The sequence below is a fragment of the Microtus oregoni genome, unplaced genomic scaffold (assembly GCF_018167655.1).
Source record: "Microtus oregoni isolate MIOR12 unplaced genomic scaffold, Mior012 000047F_ref0000412, whole genome shotgun sequence".
In the NCBI taxonomy this organism is placed as follows: domain Eukaryota; kingdom Metazoa; phylum Chordata; class Mammalia; order Rodentia; family Cricetidae; genus Microtus; species Microtus oregoni.
In genome coordinates, this window is record NW_024543221.1 from 15869495 (window position 1) to 15893224 (window position 23730).

Here is a 23730-nt window from a genome sequence, read left to right on the forward strand (position 1 = left end):
AGTTAAGAGTGCTGACTGCTCTTCCAGAGGTTCTAAGTTCAATTCCCAGCAACCACATGGTGGCTCACAACCATCTATAATGAGGTCTGGTGCCCTCTTCTAGCATGCAGGCATACATGCAGACAGAACACTATACATTATAAATAAGATTAAAAAATTGAAATTATGTGTACAGCCATTTCCCCCTCTGTGTGCAAAGGTTCATCCTTTTGAACAATAATAACCCATTCCTCTTTTCTCCCCCCAAGACTTTCATACTCCAGAAATGTTTATTTCATAAATCTGACCATAAAATCCAAGTATTAAGATCATCTTAGTAGGGTTTCTATTGCTGTGATAAATACCATGAGCAGAAGCAGGGTGGGAGATTTTCACTTACAACTCCCAGGTCACAGTGCATCCCTGAGGAAAGTCAGGCTGGGAACTCAGGCCAAGGACATCGAAGCAGGAACTGAAGCAGAAGCCACAGGAGGGTGCTGCACAGTGTTTTCTTCTAGAACCCAGGACCACCCGCCCAGGCACGGCACCACCCACAGTGAGCCAGGCCCTCCCACATCAGTCATTAGTGAAGAAAATGCCCTACAGACTCGCCTACAGGTCTGTGTTACGGGGGCATTTTCTCGAGTAAGATTCCTTCCTCCCAGGTGACACTTACTTGTGTCTAGTTGACATACGAAGCGGCCAGAACAAAGATAATTTGTACATGTAGAGAGAAAACACACTTTTTCAAGATAGACATGGCAACTGCCAAATTGGTATATTGTTCTATGTTGGTGATTCCTGTTTCTTGAAATTTTTTCATTGCTTTTCCATTTAACAAAGGGAAAAGGAGGGTAAGAAACAATTCCGCTGGGAATCGGGTGAGTGTCTGGACATCAGCAGTCTGTGACTGCTGAATCATCTCTCCAGCCCCCTGCTGGGATGGTTTTCACACCCGCAGTGTCCTGAGATTTCTCTGCTTGCTTTCCCCTTACTCTGCCCTCCCACACCGTGTACACCTGTAAAATTTGCAAGCAAAAACCCTCAACTGTTGAGAATCTTTCATTAAAGTTGAGTACTTATAAATATGAACTTTAGGTTACCATGTAGGCTGTTAAATTTTATGTTACTCATTCTTAAGCTGTGTAAGGGAGACAAAAATCTGCTACAAATGCTAACTATTGTCCATTGTTCTTAATATTTTTTAAAATATTATACTCATCCACTTTTGTATATTCTATTTTTTTTAAAAAAATCATATTTACTGAGCCAGCTTTTGACTTTTATTGATAAACTATCTTAAATACTATTTCTCTTTCATTAAAAAGTACTTTCAGTATGTTGGAGAATGTTATTTTCAGGTGTGTGACTTTTGTTTACGCTGTATTTTTTTAACTCTGTGAAGCTGTGTTACTTTGCCTGTCTGAAACACCTGGTGGGGCATTCAATAGCTAGGCAGGAGAGAGGAACTGGTGGGGCTGACAGGCAGAGAGGATAGATGTGAGAAGACTCTGGGAATGAAAGAGGATGGGGGGGGACACACACACGACGGGGGACCTTTGACCCGGGTCAGAGGCAGGAAGACACAACTTTCCTCTGGGTCACGCCTTCAGCCAGTAGTCTGTCTAAGGACAGGAAGAAGGAAGCTTCTGTTCCTTGCCTGCTCATTCTTCCCTTGCTTGCAATCCAATCCTTCACTGGCAGTGGAGACTTCTTCAGGATTCCAGTGCCTACTGAAGACCAACAGAGACATCCAGCCTTGTGGACTAAGCAGCTACTGGCTTATGGACTTTCTGTTCAGAGCTAGTCATTGTGGGATTAGTTTTACTCCGGTCTGTCAATCATTCCAATGAATCACACACACACACACACACACACACACACACACACACACACACACACGAGAGAGAGAGAGAGAGAGAGAGAGAGAGAGAGAGAAAGGAGAGATGGCTCAGAGTTTAAGAGCACCAGCTGCTCTTCCAGAAGAACTGGGTTTAATTCCCAGCACCCATATGGCAGCTCACAACTGTCTGTAACTCCAGTTCCAGGGGATCTGACACCCATGGCAAAAGACCAATGCACAGAAAAAAGAAAAAAAGAAAAGAAAAACCAAAAAAGGGGGGGATGGAAATTTGGCTCCCCAGAACCCAAGCAAATGTGATGTAGGCATGGTTGCCTCAGAAGGTGGAGACAAGGTATCCCTAGAGTAGGCTGGTTAATGAGACAAGCTCTTGCTGCCAGCTCTAGGTGTGACTGAGAAACTGTGCCTCAAAATCAATAAGGTTGAAGAGAGGTTCATTCTGAAAGTTGCTACTCTAGAGAACCCTGACTAATACAGAGATGAAATAGGAACAGTAGAATGGGGGAGCTGCTTGTTGGTTTCCGGCCGCTCAGCTAGCTTAGATCCGAAATAATCACACAAACTGTATTAATTAAATCACTGCTTGGCCCATTAGCTCTAGCTTCTTATTGGCTAACTCTAATTCACCCACTTCTATTAATCTGTATATTGCCAAGTGACTGTGGCTTACTGGGTGAAGTTTACAGCGGCTGTCTCTGGTGGCTCCATGGTGTCTCTCTGACTCTGCCCTTCTCTCTCCCAGCATTCAGTTCCATCTTCCCGCCTGCCTAAGTTCTGCCCTGCTATAGGTCCAAATCAGTTTCTTTATTCATTAATGGTAATCACAGCACATAAAGAGGACTTCCACATCAAGGGACAACCCCACAGCTTGTCCCCAGTCTGGCCTTTTGGGCTGGAGATTGGGTTTCTGGATTATTCTGGGAAAGGGTTGGTTGACCCACCCCTAAAGGGGTAGTGGCTCACAGGTTGAGAACTGCCACAGTAGACAGACAAAACCCTGGTCATTTGTAGTCACAGAGTACTCAGGAAGGAAACTCCACAAGTTTCTACAAACACCCATTTTCTTGTCAATATATGAATTTAAAAGTTCTCCCAAAAGAACAAGAGTTACTGTTCTACTGATGTTTGGACAGCTGCGACCCACAGCAAATCTCTCACATCTTCTCCACCATAATAAATTTGCTCATCTCCACACTATTATACAAATGTCATTTGGCTGAGTTTTGTGAAGCCGCTATAGTTGACCAAAGAAGATGGTTTCCATGCTGTCACACCTAATGGAATCTGCACTTGGGCTCACTAGACACTAACTGTCTGCACCTCCTGCACTTGGGCTCACTAGACACTAACTGTCCATACCTCCTGCACTTGGGCTCACTAGACACGAACTGTCCACACCTCCTGCACTTGGGCTCACTAGACACGAACTGTCTGCATCTTCTGCACTTGGGCTCACTAGACACTAACTGTCTGCACCTCCAGCACTTGGGCTCACTAGACACTAACTGTCCATACCTCCTGCACTTGGGCTCACTAGACACGAACTGTCCGCACCTCCAGCAGTTGGGCTCACCAGACACGTCTGCACCTTCTGTTTCGTGTCGGTGGAGAGGGTGGAAATGGAACCCATTTATCAGCTGTTACAGAACTTTGAAAACTGTGCTTACAGACTGCCAATGACTCTTATAAAATGAGAGGTGATACAATTCCCAAGGGTTTGATACTTAGCTCAAGAACTGTGTGCCAAGTACAGCAGGCTGGCTCTAGCTGGAGCACCCGTGCTGACTGGTATGGCCTGCCTGCCTCTGGAAGGACGGCTGCTGCAGAAGCAACAAGTCAATGAGAAATGCCAAAGCATTCAACTGGGATTTTTTGTTTGTTTTGTTTGTTTGAGACAGGGTTTCTCTGTGTAGCCCTGTCTGTCCTGGAACTTGGTCTGCAGACCAGGCTGGCCTTGAACTCAGAGATCCTCCTGCCTCTGCCTTCTGTGTGAGCGCGCTGCTACTGACAGGACCACCAGAGGCACTTCTTTAACATCAGTGAGAGAAGAGTCCCAGGCCTTACTGTCAAGATCATTATAATTTTTCAGAACATATAAAAATATAAATAACAGCAATATTCCAAGAGTTTAAGTTTCAAACTGGGGCAGGATCCAAGAGAAAAGGATAACACTCAGACATTAAAGGTGAAGGGCGAAAACCAAGAGCATGTCTGGTCTAGAGGTCCGGGCTTAGAACGCGGTCATCTGCCCCTGTGCTTCCAGACAAGGTTTCCTATCAGTTAAAATTTACAGATCCTCCAAGTCAGTCAAATCCACGGCCACTTTCAAGAACAGGGTGTCGTCTTTAATGTAGGTGTTCTTGGGGTGCTCCAGGGTAGAATGCGACACAAAGCGGGGGCAGCCAGAGGCAATGTTCATCTCGCCCTCGGGCCGTCTGAAGCTGCTGCTGTTGGGGTCAGCTTTGAACGTCTCCGCAATGTGGTTCTTCTTGCCACTCTGGTCCAGAAGCATCAGGGTCACCCTCTGCCTGAAGGGCCACTGTAACAGCGAGTCAAACTCACCCCTCATTACCACAAAGTACAGGGACAGGTGCGTCCCCTTCCCAGACCCGTCCCCGTTGAGGTACGCTCGAGCACAGAGCCGGTAGCCACAGCGGCTGGTGTAGAAAGGCTGGCTGAAGACAGACACCACGTGCCCCTCCATGGCCTCCCTCTTCTTCATCTTGTAGTCGGTCACCTTCCAGATGAGCTTGCCGCTGTAGCAGGCGCCCTCCAGCAGTTTGAACCGCTCCTCGTTCTTGTTCAGCTGGGCCTTGTGGATGTTAATGTGTGCGTCGTGCTTGCTGGTCTCCCCCTCCAAGACGACTGAAAGGAAACAGAACAGGAGCTGCAGCACGGGCCTGTTGTCTAACCGCCACCAGCGGAGCACATGCACGCCGCATACACACGCGCGCCACATACACAGGCGCACCGCAAACACACGTGCACCATGCACATCACTAACACTAACTCAGCGGACGCCATACCTGGTAAGCTGACACCAACCAAGTAAGGTCATGTCTTCTTCACCCGATGCTCGAGCCTAAGACACACTGGGCATTCACCTCAAGTGAATTCTCACGCGAAGCCTTCTGCTTCTTTAACTAGAGTGTGCATAGGTGTGATGTATCTGTGCATTCTGTGTGCATGTGAGGCATGTGTGTGCATAGAGACGCCAGAGCAGATGTTGTTCTTGAGTCTTTTCAGATGGGTCTCTCACTGAACCAATCCCCAGGGTTTTAGCTAGCTTGTCCCCGGGATCCTGTCTCAACCTGCAGAGTGCTAGGATTACAGGAACCCTCAAGCTTACTCAGAACTCACACGGCTCCGGCCACGTTTACACAGTGAATGTTTTCTCCACTGAGCCATCTCTCCAACCCCCACAATGTATTCTACATTAAAAAGCTTTACTATCATCATCATTATCATTGCGCATGTGTTAGGTGCAGGCACGTGTGTGCCATGACATACTCATGGAGGTCGCAGGACAACTTTCAGTTCGTCCTTTCCCTCCACCTGTGGGCTTCAGAAATCAAACTCTGGATGTTGTATTTTGAATGAGCTGTGCCCTGTAAGTCTTGGGCATTGGAATTCTTGGTCTCCAGTTGGTGGTGGTTTGGGAAGAAAGTGTCAGAGGGCTGGAGGTTAGCACTCTCTGCTTGCTGTTTGTGGATAGAGATGTGAGCACTCAGCGGCTGCTCCAGCACATGCCTGCCTGCTGCCTGCCTGCCGCCTGCTGCCTGCCTGCTGCAGCTGTGCTCCCTGTGTGTTGGTGATGGACTCGAACCCCTGGAACCCTGGACCCAAACAAACCCTTCCTTCTGTCAGCCGCCTCCACCGTGGTGTTTCACCATAGCAACAGAAAAGCAGCTGGTACCCTGGTCATCTTGACTGCACAGCAAGTCACCGCTAAGCCCTCCTCCTGGCCCTCGTGTGCCTTTCATAGCCAAACCCTCTCCTTGTTTTCTACACCTAAGACAGCCAAGCCAGTCATCCGTTAGCTGTCTCCCTTGGAGAGCTGGGCTGTGACATGCTGGAGGCATCGGCTCCTCTCCCGGCGGCATGCAGGGGAAGGCAGGACAGAGAAGTGGACACGCACCTAATCTCTGGTCACTGGCTTCTAGCAGGGTGATCTTCTGCTTCACAGTGTCAACCGCTTCCACCAGGGACCGCAGGTCCAGTCTGTTCTGCTGCTGGTTAACTGTCTGCAGCAGCTGCCGCACCTGCGCTTCCAGCCAGGCTGACTTGTCGATGTGGCTGGTCAGAGCCTGGCAGAGCAAAAACAGCATCATACATGGAAATGAGACCACAGAGTCATAACTTGTTAAGATTGGATCTCAACACACATATTTCACATATAATCCACAATGAAAAGAAAGTGACCCAGGCCAGAGGGAAAATTCAGTGAGCATGGTGATCACCAGCCCCCGCCTTTCCCCTCTAAACTCCTCTGGTGAACCTTTGAGCCTTTTTTTTTTTGGTTTTTCGAGACAACGTTTCTCTGTGGTTTTGGAGCCTGTCCTGGAACTCGCTCTTGTAGACCAGGCTGGTCTCGAACTCACAGAGATCTGCCTGCCTCTGCCTCCCAAGTGCAGGGATTAAAGGCGTGCGCCACCACCGCCAGGCCCTTTGAACCTTTCTTAATGTGTCTAAAGTCCCCTCTCCACTCACATACATGTTCTTTAGCTTCACCCCTCTTGCCTTAGCACGTCCTGTCCTGAGACATCACTCTCCAGGTCCCCTCTGTAAGGAAGCTGAGACTGACCAGGCCCCTGTTCTGGCCCAGGCAGAGCAGGACAAGGTCTGGGAGAGGCCTACATGCTTCGTGGCTCTCGGATGGAGGGCAGTAATCTGTCTGCCTTGCTCATACAGTCTTAATTCCATCCTGGTGGTCTCCAATTGGAAACAAATCAGGACTAATAGTATGATAGGTTTCTTTTTTTCTTGACATGTTCATACATGCACACATATCCGCACATACATGCACATCACATGTAGAACATGTTCATATATGTCTGCATATATGTGTATGATGTACTGAATAACTAGAGATTATGTGTCCTAGATTTTCTGGAACAATATAAATTTCAAATATATTGTCCACATCATATGTCTTAAAATCTTCCACTGGAGAACTTTTATCTATTAGGGACCTGTTCATGATTATCTAACATTTATGATCCACCAAGTGCTGTTATATGAACTATTTTAGTGATGTTTAATGCATATTCTTCCCAGGGTAACCAATGATTTTGCTTTGTTATCCTCAGAATGCAGAACTATGTTCTCGATGTGTCTCAAATGGGGAAATATTAACCCAACATTAATTAAAACCCTAATTTTCATACATACATACTAAAGTATGTATAAATGTTACATGCTAACATTGGTAAATATATTGGGTCATGAAAGCAATGGTGTCACTGTCAGAGGCAGAGGGCCACAACAGATGCAGCCTTCTTTCTGGTGGGGTGCACGGCCACGCAGCAGAGGAGGGGAGAGAGCCAGGATGGGCGGTTGGGACAAGGTGTGGATGGGGACGGGGCTGTATTGGTGCTGCGGGCATCGCCTAACTCTGGCAGCTTTTCTATGCATTCAAAACAGTTTCCAGTTAAAAAGTCAAGAGGAAACCCCTAGGGAGGGGGTCCAGCCAGCGGTGCTGACTAAAAGAAGGATCACAGCTTTGATGGGAAAAGTCATGTCTCTCCTGGATGCTTTTCCTTTAAAGGATTTATATTAGGTTTATTGTATTTCATGTGTTTTGCCTGCATGTATGTCTGTGAGCCTTGTATGTGCTTGGTGCCTGCAGAGGTCAGGATTGGTACTGAATCCCCTGAAACTGGAGTCATGGCTGTTTGTGAACACCGCCATCATGTGTGTGCTTGGACTGAGCCCTGGTCCACTACAAGAACAGCAAGTGCTCTTACCTGCTGAGCCATTTCTCCAGCCCTTCTTTATTTTTTTAAAAAAAAATATTTATTTTATGCCTATGTGTGTGTGCCTGAGTATACGTATGCGGAGGCCAGAAGGAAGTTCGGAGCCTCTGGAACTGGGGCTGTAGTGGCTGTGAGCCTCTGAGTCAGCACTTCCGATCCCCATCACTCACCAAGCCTCACCTGGACATTTGAGAGGAAACTTCCATTTCTGCCAAACATCTGCGTGAACTGCTTAAACTCCTTTTCGAACTTCTTCACGGTGTCCGCCAGCTGCTGGATCTTGCTTTCTTTCTGTTCGAGGCTCTGATATAAGTCAGAGATCTAATAACAGGCAGGTGAGCCAGGAGAGATGAGTCATTAAGTGCGCGCAGGCTAACGGGGAGGGGGAGGGGGGTTTCTAGAGGGGAAGGATTGGTGTGGTGTGCCTTTCCAGGGCCGGGTTGAGGGCGAAGTCCCCTGTAATTTAGGGAAGTATCTGCAGGTACTCCTCAAAACCAGACCCACAGACTGCTCCATCCTTGACCCATGGTGACACCAGCCAGTCAGGGGTGTCATGTGGCTGAACTCGATAAACTGCCTCCTGCATTCTTTCTTTGCATGCTGTCAGACAGCCATGATGCCTGCACTCTCTCTGCATGCTGTCAGACAGCCCTGATGATACCTGCACTCTCTCTGCATGCTGTCAGACAGCCCTGATACCTGCACTCTCTCTGCACACTGTCAGACAGCCCTGATGATACCTGCACTCTCTCTGCACGCTGTCAGACAGCCATGATGCCTGCACTCTCTCTGCACGCTGTCAGACAGCCCTGATACCTGCACTCTCTGCATGCTGTCAGACAGCCCTGATACCTGCACTCTCTCTGCATGCTGTCAGACAGCCCTGATACCTGCACTCTCTCTGCATGCTGAAAGACAGCCCTGACACCTGCACTCTCCCTGCATGCTGTCAGACAGCCCTGACACCTGCACTCTCTCTGCATGCTGTCAGACAGCCATGATGATACCTGCACTCTCTCTGCATGCTGTCAGACAGCCATGATACCTGTTAGCACCTCGCTGGATCTCTCCCAGCTCTGTCTCTGCCCTTCGAGTCCCCAAAGAGCCCCCTGGGGTAACCATCAGCACGCAAGCAGCAGTGTAGCCAAACTAGGTGGGCACCGCTAAACTTAGACATCGTAATCCTTCTGTGTGCACACATGCATGTCTGCCACTTCCTCTACTGTTTTGCACCTCTTCCCTTGAGACAGTCTCTCCCAGAGCCTGGACTCAGGCTGCTGGCTCTTCACTCAGGTCCTCATGCTTGTGTGGCAAGTGCTCTTACCCACACATCCCTGCCAGCCCAGAATTTTCAATCTATTTGAGGGGAACAACCAAAAACCTAAGAGTGCTCCTATTCAGTCTGAACGCTGGTCAGCTTCCATTATACACAGAAAAGCTCTTACACCCACTTTTCACTTTGTCTCATCTGTGTGTTTGTTTGGCTTCTGGTTTTTGAGAGTCTGTGGCCCAGGCTGACCTGGAACTAGCTGTATAGCTGAGGATGATCTAGCTTTCTTGCCTCCACCATCCAAGTGCTGGAATTGCAGGTGTGTGTACCACACAATACACATACACTCACAGACAGATACACACACACACACACACACACTCACAAAAGTCTATCTGTTTTAGCAACCACAGTCTTCATCGGTTCCTACCTTGGCTGTGATGCTTCCTAGCTGATCCTACCCTGAGACCTCCTACTCTCACACAGGAGTGTTCCCTCCACGGAAGCTGTGATCATCTGGGATCTCACAGCAACTGGATGGAGCCTGGTACCAGTTGGTGCTGGAAAAATACCTGCTTAGTGGCAAATGTTCTCCACATCACAACTAACAACACCAAGAGACAAATCTGGTCTTCTGTTTCTCCTGCTTCAACGTCTCCAGTGGAAATGGGGGTTCTATATCATCTGATACCGTTGTGGCTTCACACTCATTTCTAACCCATGTGCATCCTGACCAGCAAGGCTGCACAGCATCTAGCTAACCCGTGTGCATCCTGCCCAACAAGGTTGTATAGCATCTAGCTAACCCGAGTGCATCCTGTCCAGCAAGGCTGCACAGCCTCTAGCTAACACATATGCATCCAGCAAGACAAGTACCTAGCTTCCACGGATGAACTTCCCTCATCCAGAAACCACCTTCTCAGTGCGGTCACTCAAAGGCACAGCCTCTAGGAGTATGTCCTGACCTATGTCACCTACCCAAGTCCCACTGGTACCCACCGTAACTCATCTCACTCCTCATACAGCTTGCTTCCACTGGTGTTTCTGTCCTTTTCCTCCACTAGAGTGTTACTGGGACTACGTCTCACTTCTTTATTCTCCGAGCCTGCACGATACCTTACGTGGAAGATGTTGGCTAGTGTTTGATGAAGGGTGTGCCAATGGCCATAGGGCCCACCTGACAGCCCCTCTGCCCACCCTTGCCTCTAACCTACTCCCGTTCTCATGGTGCCCATCGCAGCTGAGAACATTCCCAGGTTCTTTGCCTCCCAAGCTTAAAGCACGCCACTTCAACCTCAGGATGTCTCCATGTTAGCTGCAGTCCGACGGGCACAGGGACGGCCTCCGCCATTGCCTCTTCCGGCATCTCGATTCCTCTCAGCACTGAAATGCTTGTGTGCCAGGCGCTAGGCCGAGAGTGCAAACACATCCTCTCACTCCCATCTACCACACCCGCTTACAAGAGAGGAAATGGGGCAGGGAAGTGAACTAGGTGGGCGTGCAGCCTGCACACTCAGGCTCCAGCACCCTCACTATCAGCACTGTCGTGAAGGTAATGGTAATAACACCTATTTGAACGGTAATGTCCTATTGCATTTTTAAAAAGCCAAACACCTAAACACATTAGTTCTAACTCTTGGTTCTTAAACCCCTTCTGGAACAAGGCAGAATATGCATGCGTAAAATAGTAACTGGACACAGTGTCCAGTATAGTGATACTTCGTTTGTGTTTTAATAACTAAAGCTTGCCTGAAGATCCGAGTGCAAAGCTAACCACACTAGTCAACCATACAGGCAGTGGTGCACACACCTTTATCTCAGCAGCCACACTAGTTAGCCACAGAGGCCAGTTGATGGTGGTGCACACCTTTAATCCCAGCACTAGAGAGGAATATAAGGCAGGATGAGCGAGGAGCTCACTCTTTTTCAGTCTGAAGATTTCATAGAGGTAAGAGCTCTCTAAGGGCTGGCTGCTTTGCTTCACTGATCTTTCAGCTTGAACCCCAGTATCTGTCTCTGGATTTTATTAGTCATGCTACAGTCCAGCTTTACAGAGAAGGTCACTGCTCTCTTGATTCAGTCCATCAGTCCCTGGACATTTCCGACTCACACTTGGGAATTCAGGTACCCTGCCACTCCGCTTCCTGAAACCACAGCACCCTTTATACCAGCCTGTCTGGGCACACGCCCTTCTCCTGCCACTCCATTTTCTTAAACCACAGTACCCTTTATACCAGCCTGTCTGGGCACACACCGTCCCCCTGCACACTCTGTTTCCTTAAACTGCAGCACCCTTTATACCAGCCTGTATGGGCACACGCCCTCTCCCTGCACACTCTGTTTCCCTTCAGTGTCAGCCTGGGGAGCTGCAGAGATGGCTCGGTCCTTAAGAACATGTATGACTGCTTTTGCGGAGGATCTGAGGTCAGCTTCTAGAACCCATGCTGGGCAGCTCACAGCTGTGTCTACTCCAGGAGACCTGACCCCCTCTTCTAACCTCCTCACACACCTGCACTCATGCCCACACTCGCCATACACACAATTCAAAATAAGACAAATGAAGGTACAGCTTGGGTGTCCTACCCTGTGAAGCCGTCCACAGTTATCCCAGAGTGCCTTGCTGCAGCCTCTGTATCCAACACAGTATTATTGTGTTCCAGAAGGCCCCACCACTTATCAGTTCATATCTCCACGGTTCTTTATGGGGAGACTATGTCTTCCGTGCCTCAGTGTCCCAATCAGTGAACCCTATACCTTGCATCTACTGTTTATTCAATCTATGGAAAGATGCATAGGAAGAGCATAAGGAACCCAGAGTCCCCCGGTAGCAGGCCTGTGACCAGTTCCTGCTGAGTCAGGATTCCTAATTTTCTCCTGGCTGTGACCCTGAAAAGTCCATACCCACTGTGGTGTGGAATTGGACATCACAGAATAATCTGCAGTGGTAAACTCCTTTTTGACAGTGGGCCTGAAAAGTCTTCCAGAATGGTCCTGTAACATAATTACGTTTATAGCAACTGCTCCTTAGCGCTAGCTTTGTAGACACTATGGACGCTCTGGGAACCCTGACAGGCTTGGCAGCTATGGCCAGAGTATGTGTGAAGTTAGTCGATGTTTATCAGGTTACAGAGCTTCTCTAAGGCAGCTCAGCTCGACACCAGAACCCCTAAAGCCCACAGGACTTAGACTACTGACTACTGAAATGCTCAGATGGATTTAGTGTAAAAACAGAAAACAGCTAGTCGGGGCTCGCTAGGGATGAAGGGTGTGCGGACCGACGGTGGAGTGGACAGGCTGTGGAGTGTACGGGAAGCCACTGAGAGTGCTGGCTTGAGATCCAGCCACTTACAGGTGACTAACTTCAGGCTTCTTTGCTCTTAGTTCATCTGCAGGAGGCGATGAACCCAAAGAACTCAAAGGCACCTTTCCCCTCAAAGGTTCTGTTACATCAAGGGCGTATCTGGCCAGTAGCAGAAAAGCATGCACCTTTAATTGGCTTACATGGAACCAGAGAGAGCATGAAACACAGGGCAGCTAAGTGTCAGCATTTTCCTGCCCCTTCCCACGCGGTCCCAAGACTCACCTGCTGCTCTAGTTGGAAGTTCTTCTCTAAAACCAGAAGCATGTGGTCCCGCAGGGCTGCCTGCTCGTGCTCCTGCAAGGTCCCCCTCTTACCCTTCAATACGAAGCAAAAGTGAGTCTAATTATTAAAAAGCTCCCCAAATGAGGCAGGCGACAGGTTAACACAGAACCTCAGGAACTTTGCCGACTTAGTTTCCCATGCACTTTTTTTTTTCCCTACAAAGTTGCAGGAAAAATGACTCGACTGGGTCCTTTCCCAACTTTAGAATCCTTCAGCATCCAGAACCAAACAAGTTTACAAGACAAAGAAAGAATCATGCTGCTGTCAAAACTCTCCTGCTGACTTTCTTCCTGCCCTGAGGCAGGTGTGGTCACCACTCAGCTCTCCCCATGCATAGCCTGGGCCAGATCCCCCTTCTCCAGAGCGCATTTCCAGACTGCCCTGCGAGGCTGAGCTTGCAGCCGGTTCTTAACTCCAGCTTCCAGCTTGTGCAACTGTGCTGCACTCGGCGACACTCGGCGACACACCTTTGAGAGAAGGAATGGTTACATCTCCCCCGACCGTTACATTGTTTATTGGCTGACAGGGTCTACTGCCAATACAAGCAAAGGTCCATAGTCCTATGTTTCTAGGCGAACATCCACCCTCAGCATCCCTTCAGTGGCCCCCTTGGTAGCTGGATGCTCCAAGGAAGGTTCCAGAGAACAACTCCCCTACCCACCCTGGCTCTTGACACTGAGGTTGGCACTAGGACACAGCCCAGTGAGAGGCAGAGCCTGACTGTGAAGTCTTTTCAGCACTAGAAGCAATGCTGCCATACATCCTGAAAGGTAAACCCTGAACCTTCCGCAGGGAGCACAGCCACCCATTCTCACGATCTATTTAGAGGCTCCTAGTGATGTACAAGCTGCAGGTGGTGTAGGGACCAAGTAGCACGCTCCCCATGTGCTCTACCACTGAGCCACACTCCAACTACTCAAGTATTTTTAACACTAAAACAATGTGCTTATGTTAAAAATAAAATTGTGGTAATTAGACTTATAGAATATATGGGCTATACTCAGTATGATATTTCAATTTCTATTCTGATTGAATGGAACCTGCCAAAAGGTCCGAAACAGAGGTCAAACTGTGTTCTCTTTAATTTTTTTATTCAACTTATTGAATAATTATTTTAAAGGTGTTTAAGAATATTGAAAATTATTTTAAAACATTTTTGATAATTACTTTATTTCAGCAATTCCCCCCACAGAGGAACAAAACCTATATATGCAAATATGTATGTGTGTCGGGGACCTGCGGGTGTGGGGCACACAAATCCCACAGCAGCAGAACGAGACTCCCTACACATCTACATGATCAGACACATGAGCATGACATATACATATGCACACATGTATGCGTGTAGGAGTTCTTTTTCTCTGGAGAGCGCCAACTCTACTGTAGTCCAAAGGTTCTAATGTCCTTCTGCCCTTCCGTATCTTGGATAGAGTTAAAGAATCAACTGAGCTCCCCATGATTTTAGCCGTAGAGATGAAAGTGACCCACACCTTACCTTGGCGGTGCAGCCATAGTACTTGAAGGGACAGTCTTGCTCGGCCTCAGGACACACAGTGAGGTGTTCATTCACCTGCAAAATGGGACAGCCCATGCTATGGAAACACATGGATGCTTCAACTGCTGGGTATAAGCAGGGAACCAGGGGGTACTGGGGAGGAAGTGAGGGACAGAAGGAGGACCTCTGGGGTGTGTGTGTGCAGAATCAGGATGCAAAGAGGAGGGTGTGCCAGGGACGGCCCCAGAAGACAGAGGTGGAGTCATCACCAGAATCAAGCAGCCCTCAGGCCTTTGGCTATAGTTCTCACCAAACCCATACCACAAGAGTTGCTAATCATTTCCCCTACAGTCTCCAGGGAGGGCTGTTGACTCACCTCAGTTCTCGGAATAGTCCTCAGACACTTGTTGGGACAAGACACTGGGTACGCAGGACACACGTTTTCCTCGTGATCCTGAAACAGTGTGTGGGAAACAAAGCCAAGATCTCTTACCTCAAGGTATTCACATGCGCGCCTCTGGAGAGCGTATCACGTGGCTTGCTCTCCATAGGAAATTATAGTTCAGTTTCCAAAAAAGTTCAGAGATGTCTGCTTTCTTGATATAAATTAATTCAACTAAAAAATGAAAAATTTTGAGCGTCTGAAAAATCAGAAGGTTTGTGGCTCAGAAAAGGCAGCCTGGGGATCCACCAGTGAGGTTCCTCTGCATGCCTAAAAGCACCTGTGGTCTCTATGTTGCTATCCTGTGTTCCAGCCAAATAGCAGAATCCAGAGAGCAGACATTACCATCACTTCCCTGTGACCCAGGGCTTGCATCTCACCTCCCGTATTTGCAGCAGGGGACGCAATGCTGTTTTCACCCACAATAAATGTGTAGAGTCCCACCAAGTAAAAGGCGTAGCCTTCTCTGTGGAATCTCCAGCCACTCCCTTCTCCCTCCCCCGTTTGAAAACCCCCTCTCTGTGCAGCCAAGGATGAGCATCCTTGAACTTCAGGTCTTCTGCCTCCACTTTCCAGGACTTCCCATGCCAGAGCTCTGAGAGTACAGGCATGTACCACCTGGTTTGGGGGTGGGGGTCAATGACCTTATGAATGATAGGCAAGCATGCTACCGCCTAAGCTCCAGCTCCAGTCCCAGATACAAGACCACTCCTTTTTAGAGATAGGGTCTTGTTTAGCCTGCTCAGACTGGCCTTAACGCTAAGAAGCCAGGGATGAACTGCTCATCCTCCTGTCTCCAAGGGCTGGGATGAGAGGTTTGAGCCACCAGGCCTGGTTGACACCATGCTCAAGATCAAATCCAGGACATTCTGAATGTTAGCAAACACCGTATCAGCGGGGCCACATCCCCGGCCAGGTAAAGCCTTTCCTCAGTCCAAACAGGTGAAGAATGGACTTCTGAGGCCCATGTGACTCTCACCTGCAGGCTGGTGACCACCACGCCCCTTTTACAGTAAATACACTTCTCCTCTCGGAACCGGCAGTATGCGCTCAGGTGCTCCTTCAGATCTTTCCGGAGCATGGCTTCCCGGCACCCCTCGTTAGGGCAGGGCACGGCTTGGAAGGAGCACTGCTGAAGATGATCCTGCAACAGCAACAGCAACCTCAGAGGCAGGGCCAGTGTAGGGCACAGCTTGGCGACAGCCAAGTGCCAGTCGGGCTGGCCTCTCCCTAGCTGTCATGGAGACGCACTGCCTCTTCCTAGGACAGGGGCAGGGAGGCTGCTTGGGTTGGCACTGAAAACTAGTATGGCTTGTTGGGAACTAGGAGAGGGATAAAGATTGAGTGGGGTGGGGTCTGGGAGGCTTGTGGGGCAATAACATGAAGCCCATTTAGAGTCCAGTGGCCTGCTCCTGTATGAAGGTGTCAGGACGTGCGTGTTCTCCCAGCCTTTCCAGTGAGTGTGGCAGGTCTTTGTGGCATTTCCGTTTCTGCTGTGTTTTTGCCCAGCCCCATTCCCAGCACTTTCTATTAGCCTCTGCACAGCAAAGGCAGGGCAATCGGAAGGGAGAGAGAGAGAGAGGGAGGGAGAGGGAAGGGAGGGAGAGAGAAGGAAGAAGGAAGGGAGAGAGGGAGGAAGAGAGGGAGGGAGGGAGAAGGAAGGGAGAGGGAGGGAGGGAGGAAAGAAGAGAGGGAGAGAAGGAGGGAGAGGGGGGAGGGAGGGAGGGAAGTAGGGAGGGGGGGAGGGAAGGAGGGAAGGAGGGAGGGGGGGACCATGCTGACTCCACAGAAGTGGGGGGGGGATGGACTAGAACAGTTGGGGAGATGGGTAGGAAAGAAGTGGGCATGCCGATTATAGAAGGGGGTACAGACTAACAATGGGGGAGACACAAGGAGAGAGAAGACAGGTTCCTGGGCAGGAGAAGGATGGTCAGGCTTTGTTTAGTCATCTAACCTGGAATGTTCTTAATCTAGGTACTAGTGAATTGAGGGCGTTCATCCAGGGCTTGTCACGCAAGACCCCGAGAACCACCTCACCACTGCCGGTTACTATGACGCTGCTGAGGAACGAGAACCCATCTGTCACGTGACACCTTCACACGGCTGCCCACTGGAGCCCACAGGCCAGATATGGCCCCACTGCCTGTCGACCTCTGCGCCGTTGCATTCAATACTGCTATGGCTGGTTTGCTCTGAAGGGTGAGGGAGGAGGAAGTGGGAGCCATGCGGAGCCTGCATTCACTCTCCAGCTCTTCTGTTGAGGTGTCAGGTGTGGTGGGGCACACCTTTAACCTTCAGACTAAGTGGGAAAAGATAGGTGGGTCTCTGAGGCCAAGGAGCCTGGTTTCCATAGGGAGTTCCAGGTCAGTCACAGTGAGACCATATATAGATAAAGATATAGATACGAAAGAAAATGAAAAACTTCATTTGTGAAGGGTGGCATGGTGGTGGGTACGGAGATCAGAGACAAGGGGGAGGAGTTCGTCTCCTTTATGCAGGTCCAGAAGCTGAACTCGGTCATTAGGTTGAAGCCGGCAGCTTTTCCTGATGAACCATTTCACCTACCCTCCGGTCAGGCTCTCAGTAGAGGGGCTGAGGAACTGGGGGGATGCCAAGCCTGCAAAGTCTGAGTCATTTTACTGCTGACTCTTTTCAAATTTTATTTATTTACTTAATGTGTTTGGGTATTTTGTCTGTGTTCCAGATGGGTGCCTGATGCCCAGGGAGATCAGAAGAGGGCATGAGATCCCCTGGGACTGGAGTTACAGATGGCTGTGAGCCACCATGTGGGTCTGGGTGTTGAACGAGGGTCCTCTGGAAGAGCTAATGCTCTTAATCACTGAGCCACCTCCCCAGCGGCTACTATTAGGTCTTCACAGGAACAGTTGGCCTCCTGTTCCCAAGGGAAAGCAACAGGGTAGTTTTTTCTTTCTCAGCCTGAGATTAAAGTTATTTTCTTTTGCCCTTTGTAGTAAGAAAACTGAAAACCCAGACTAACTTGTGGATAGTCCCCTGCCTCACCTGAACCGTTAACATTCACTCAGACAGGGGAGACCCTCCACCTCACCATGCAAACAGCAGGAGACGGGAGTGAGAGAGCTTGACAAACGGGAAGAATGCTGATCCTGATCCTCACAGCCTGAGCTGTGCTCTCTCCAGCTGTCTGTCGTGTGTGCAAGCCCCATTTGTTCTTCTGGCTTGGGGACAAAACAGCTGGACAAGAGGCCCCGTCTAGGATTTGTCACTCAGAGTGAGCGGCAACAGACGGTTGCCGAGAAAACAATACAGTTCTGTGAGCTCCCCCAGGGTGACAGAGAAAATCATCTCCACATTTACCATCTCAGTGCCCAGGGTGTGTGTCTGTGTGTGCATGTGCGTGCATGCGCACACACACGTATGTGAGAGAGGGTGTGTGTGAGTGAGTTTCTGGAGGATTGATAAAGGGCTGAGTCACTTGACATGCATGCTACAGACTGTGTGGGTGTGAGGGGAAAATCTCAGCAGCTGCCAAGCAATTCCCTGGAAGCGGGAGGCAGCTGAGTCACCTGACACCGGGTTGATTAAGCCTGATAGGGCTGTGCCTTCCCCAGCTGGACGAAACTGTCTTCCGGGACTCCACGTCCTGTACCTGCACCTCCCTGCCACCTCTGTTCACATCTCCACCTGTGCCTGACTGCAGAGCACATCCTGTGTGACCTGACCCAGGCTCTGCCATGGGTCACACCAACAGACCAGAACGCACAGTCCACAGCACCAAGTAACAAAGTCAACGCTTGGAGGGAAGAAGGGTCATGCCTGTCCCCATCCTAGGGCCCCACAATGATGCAGCCCTGCGGGATGGCATTTGTTTCTTTTATTTCTCTCCTCTTTCTCTCTCTCTCTCTCTCTCTCTCTCTCTCTCTCTCTCTCTCTCGACAGGCTTTCTCTGTGTAGCCCTGGCTGTCCTAGAACTTGCTCTGTTGACCAGGCTAGTCTTGAGCTCACAGAGATCCACCTGCTTCTGCCTCCCAAGTGCTGGGAGTGTTCTTTTAGCCTGCTGAGTCCCACACCTTCTTCTTGATTCAATGATCCCGTAATTTGGGCTCTCTTCATGCTCTGGTTACCTTCACTCTTGGTGCTCACGGTACCGCTAGATTGGGGACAGTATGAGAGAAACTCAGGGAGCCCTTTACAGGGTTCTACCAGGTCCCATCACACAAAGGTTAAGTCACCAGGAGGCATAGACAACACTGGTCACAAGTGATACCAACCTGGAACCTTCCCAGAATAATCCTGGTGTCACACCCCGGGGCATTTCTGCAGTAGACCTGTAAATTGAGGACCTCCCTCTTGCAGCAGTTGTCTCTGAACACCTGAAATACAGACATGGTCAGTCCCACACCGTCCAGTGCACCTGAAACACAGATGCTGTTAGTCTCCCTCACACCGTCCAGTACACCTAAAATACAGACACGGTCAGTCTCCCTCACACCGTCCAGTACACCTGAAATACAGACACGGTCAGTCTCCCTCACACCGTCCAGTACACCTAAAATACAGACACGGTCAGTCTCCCTCACACCGTCCAGTACACCTGAAATACAGACACGGTCAGTCTCCCTCACACCGTCCAGTACACCTAAAATACAGACACGGTCAGTCTCCCTCACACCGTACAGTACACCTAAAATACAGACACGGTCAGTCTCCCTCACACCGTCCAGTACACCTGAAATACAGACACGGTCAGTCTCCCCCACACCGTCCAGTACACCTGAAATACAGACACGGTCAGTCTCCCCCACACCGTCCAGTGCACCTGAAATACAGACACGGTCAGTCTCCCCCACACCGTACAGTACACCTGAAATACAGACACGGTCAGTCTCCCTCACACCGTCCAGTACACCTAAAATACAGACACGGTCAGTCTCCCTCACACCGTCCAGTACACCTGAAATACAGACACGGTCAGTCTCCCTCACACCGTCCAGTACACCTGAAATACAGACGCGGTCAGTCTTGTACCATCCAGTACGCCACAGAGGCACAAAGAAAGCTATGGTGAGATTGGTCTTCAAGTCTGCCTCAGAAGCAGATGGAAAGTTCCAGGCAGTGGCTGAAACGGAAATGTCACAAGACCATATTGAAAGTCAAGGCTGCCTCAGACACGCACTTCTAGGGAGCCATATAACTCAGTGCTCAACACCGCAGACTGCAGCCAGGGGAAGCACAGGCTGAGCTTGACCCTACACAGTCAAAAGTCAAGAGGGGCTAAGGCCAAGGGGAGAGTGCTGTTTCCCATTCTGGCATGTCAGTGCCCCTGAAGCTGTGCTGGTTGGTTATTTCAGCACAAACTGTGTATTGGTATGCTTCTTCTACAAGGTCAGAGGGTAAATACTGTTAGCTGGGCAGGCCATGTGGCAGCCATCCCTGAACTTTCTCTGTAGAGATTCCCCTGCCTCTGCCTCAACTCTGATATCGACAAGATTCACACAAGTAGTCACAGCTGTGCTCCAATAAAACACTTATGGAACCAAAAGTCAAACAGCATATAATTTTCACGTGTCACGGAACATGATTCTTTGATTTTGAATTTTGAGATGACTTATTTATTTGTATACATGTATGTGCCTGCGTGAGTTTGTAAGCGCCATGTGCATGAAACTACCTCCAGAGGCCAGAAGAGAGTGTTCGAGCCCCTGGAACTGGAGTTACAGACCCTTGGGACCTGTTGTGCCATGTGGGTGCTGGGAACCGAACCCCAGTCATCTGCAAGAACTGCAGGTGCTCTTAACAGCTGGACTGTCACTCCAGCCCCCTTGCTTTTTTAAAAAATAAGTTATTTTAAAATAGTTTAAGACTCATAAGAGGTTGCAAAAACAGCATAATTTTTGTGTTTCTTTTTTCATGAATGTTAAGAATGTGAAAGCCATTCTCTTAGCTCAGAGGCAAAACTGGCAGAACTTGCCCCAAGGTCGTAGTATGCTTGTCCCTGCCCTGCCCTAATGGGAGACACACAGACACACACACACGAGTTCTTGGCCCTCTGGAAGGCAAGTACTGGGAAGGGGCTGGTGAATCAGACCAGCTGCTCAGGGAAAACTTAGGAGGAGGCAGAGTTTGAGTTCCTGACACACAGGAAGAAAAGAAAATGGGACTGAATAGACATTTTTCAGGGAGAAAATCTCCATGACCCTGAGTTAGATGAGGGTTTCTTTGGCACAGCGAAGGACAAGAAACAAACAAAACCAAAAGGACAATAGCAACAACAATTGTGTTGGTTAGGTTTTGTTTTTTTTTTTTTTTTTTTTTTTTTTTTTTTTTTTTTTGTCAACGACACAAAGCAGAGTTACCTGGAAAGAGGGAATCTTAACTGGAGAACTGCCCAGGTTAGAGAGGCGTGTGGCCATGTCTGTGAGCCATTTTCTTTATTGTCAGTTGATATGGGAAGGCCCAGCCCACTGTGGGCAGTGCTGCCCCTGTGCAGCCGGGCCTGGACTGTGTAAGAAAGGCAGCTGAGAAAGCCAGGGGAAGCAGCCAGGTGGCAGTGTCATTCCCTGTTTTTTTGTGGCCCAAGAGCTGCAGGATTGAGGGGGTTGAGAGCAGTTGTGGCCTGGCATCTCTGAAGAGAGGGCAGGAGGCGTCGGCCTCTGTAGCAGAGGAGTCAAGAGCACTGGAGACGCCAGGACCCTCGGGAGATGACCAAGGGCAATGGCAGGTTCCTGGGCCTCTTGGACAAGCTGTGGGTCGTGGGTAGCAGAGCCAGAGAGGCATCACTGCCCACGCCCTCCCTAGCACAGAGAACGGTGAGTCCTGATGTCAGACGCTGAACCTTTCATACTGTTAGAATTCGGTTATGCTTTGATCTGACTGCTTCCTGGTTTTCCCTCTTGGAATAAGAAATATTTAACTTTTTTTTAAAGCAGGAGCCCACAGGTTTTATTTGTTTTTGTTTTGCTTTATTTTTCAAGACAGGGTTTCTCTGTGTAGCCCTTGCGCTTGAGGCCAGGCTGGCTTTAAACTCAGAGATCCCTTTGCCTCTGCCTCCCAAGTGCTGGGATTAAAGGTGTGCGCCACCACCGCCTGGCTAGGAGCCCACAGTTAAGAGACTCAGTACTTTAAAGAGATGTTAATTTGTTTGTTATCAGTATTAACATAATCTTGGGGACAAAAAAGAAGGGAACTGTTGTGGTTTAATAGTGATGTATCTGTGTCAAACTGACAAGGGGCAATTGAGCTGGTTAAGGTCACCCAGAAGAGGGAGCCTCAACTGAAGAACTTGTCTGTAGGCAAGTGTGTGCGTCATGTTCTTGACTGAGCTGTGCCACCCCTGGGCAAGTGATCCCGAGTTGTATAAGAAAGCAGGCTAAGTAAGCCGTGGGGAGCAAGCCAGAAAGTAGCTCGGCTCTAAGGCTTCTGATTCAGTTCCTGCCTTGGGCTCCTGCCCCGACTTTTCCAGATGATGGTTTGTAACCTGGAAGTGTAAGGTGAAGCAAACATCTCCCTCAAGTTGGTCTTGATCACAGCATTTATCACAGCAATAGAGAAGGAAACTAAGACCACAGAAAAACCCACAAATAAGAAAAACAGATAAACTAAATTTCAACAAACTGAAAACCATCTGCTTCAAAAGACACCACCAACAAAGCGAGAGTAAATCACGTGCTAAGAGAAAAATATTGGCAGACCTGATAACAAAGGACTTGTAATAATTCAACAATTAGAGAAAAAAAAATCCAGTTAGAATAGGCAAAGGTGGGGCTGACAGGATGGCTCGGGGGTTAAAAACAATTGCTCTTGCAGAGGAACCAAGTTCAATTCCCAGCACTTGCATCTGATGGCTCACAACCACTTTTAACTCCAGCTTTAGGGGATCTGATGTCTTCTTCTGGCCTCCATGGGTACTGCATAGATACACACACACACACACACACACACACACACACACACACACACACACAGAATCTTAAGAGGCATTCCAATAGAGAAGATACACAGTGGGGCAGCTAAGATGATAGTATCACCAGCCATCAATGAAAGTGATCTAAACCCTGGATAAATAAGGATTCACATCCATTGGGAAGATGCAGCCAAAAGGCTGGGAACTCACTTTCCTAAGGATTTGCTACTAGAACCAGCCTGTGCTGTGTAAGGAAGGTACAAAAGGGGCAACTGTTTTGCAAAACAGACTAGCAATTGTTGAAATGTTAACCCAGGCATGTGGCGGTGATACATGCCTTTAACCCCAGCACTCAGGAGGCAAAGGCAGCCAGACTGCTGAGTCCAAGGCCAACCTGGTCTACACAGTGAGTTCCAGGACAGTCAGGGCTACACAGAGAAACCCTGTCTCAAAACACCAAAACAATAACAACAACAACAACAAAACCCCCAAACAACAAACACCCCAAAATAAATAGACAAATAAAAACAACAGCAACTGAGTGTTGACACATTACTCAGGAGTTCCACTCTCAGGCATACGTAGAATTGAACATCTGAGTTGTGCATTTTCTGAAGCCAGCATGTAACAGCAATGTTAGCTTCTTAAAGTAACCTTTAGGGTCATGGATATAGCCATGTATATGAACTATATCTTTCCTCCAGTCCTGGACACTGAGCCCCAGCTTGATGAACAGGAGCCCACACAAACCACACCTCAGCTCCTAATATTAGATACCAACTTTCCTTGGAGTGCCGGGGTAGATGTATCTATCTATCTATATTTCTCATATGTGTGTATGTGTGCGCGCGCCTGTGTGTGCCTGCGTGCATGTCCGTGTGCCATGTGCAATTCAAGGCCTGTGGAGGCCAGAAGAGGGCCCTGGATCCCTTGGGACAGTTGGTTGTGAGTCAGTGCTGGGAACTGAACTCACTGCTCTGGAAGAGCAGCCAGTGCTCTTAACCATGGAATCATCCATCTCCCCAGTCCCATATTTTAAAAAAAAATTAAGCTTTGTACACGAATATTCACAACAGCGTTATTATTCATAGCCGTCCAAAAGGTAGGCACACACAAATGTCCACCAGCTGCTGGCAGAGAAACCCCATGTGGCACAACCATACACCAGACTAGTACACAGCAG

General features: G+C 49.0%; 1 protein-coding gene across 2 annotated transcripts in view; it reads right to left on the reverse strand.

Moving 5' to 3' along the window:
• Positions 1 to 3926: 3926 nt before the first annotated feature.
• Traf5 (TNF receptor associated factor 5) overlaps positions 3927 to 23730 on the reverse strand; it is a 44039-nt gene continuing 24235 nt past the window's right edge. Inside the window, exons 4-11 of one of the 2 annotated variants that reach the window (XM_041635399.1) lie at positions 18916 to 19017; positions 15645 to 15809; positions 14600 to 14677; positions 14224 to 14298; positions 12669 to 12761; positions 7996 to 8118; positions 5979 to 6147; positions 3927 to 4705 (exon numbers count right to left, since the gene is read on the reverse strand). In XM_041635399.1, coding sequence (XP_041491333.1) covers positions 4128 to 4705; positions 5979 to 6147; positions 7996 to 8118; positions 12669 to 12761; positions 14224 to 14298; positions 14600 to 14677; positions 15645 to 15809; positions 18916 to 19017 — 1383 coding nt within the window. In that variant the 3' untranslated portion in view covers positions 3927 to 4127. Of the gene's footprint in view, positions 4706 to 5978; positions 6148 to 7995; positions 8137 to 12668; positions 12762 to 14223; positions 14299 to 14599; positions 14678 to 15644; positions 15810 to 18915; positions 19018 to 23730 lie in introns of both variants that reach the window. The other variant, XM_041635398.1, reaches the window with a different exon arrangement.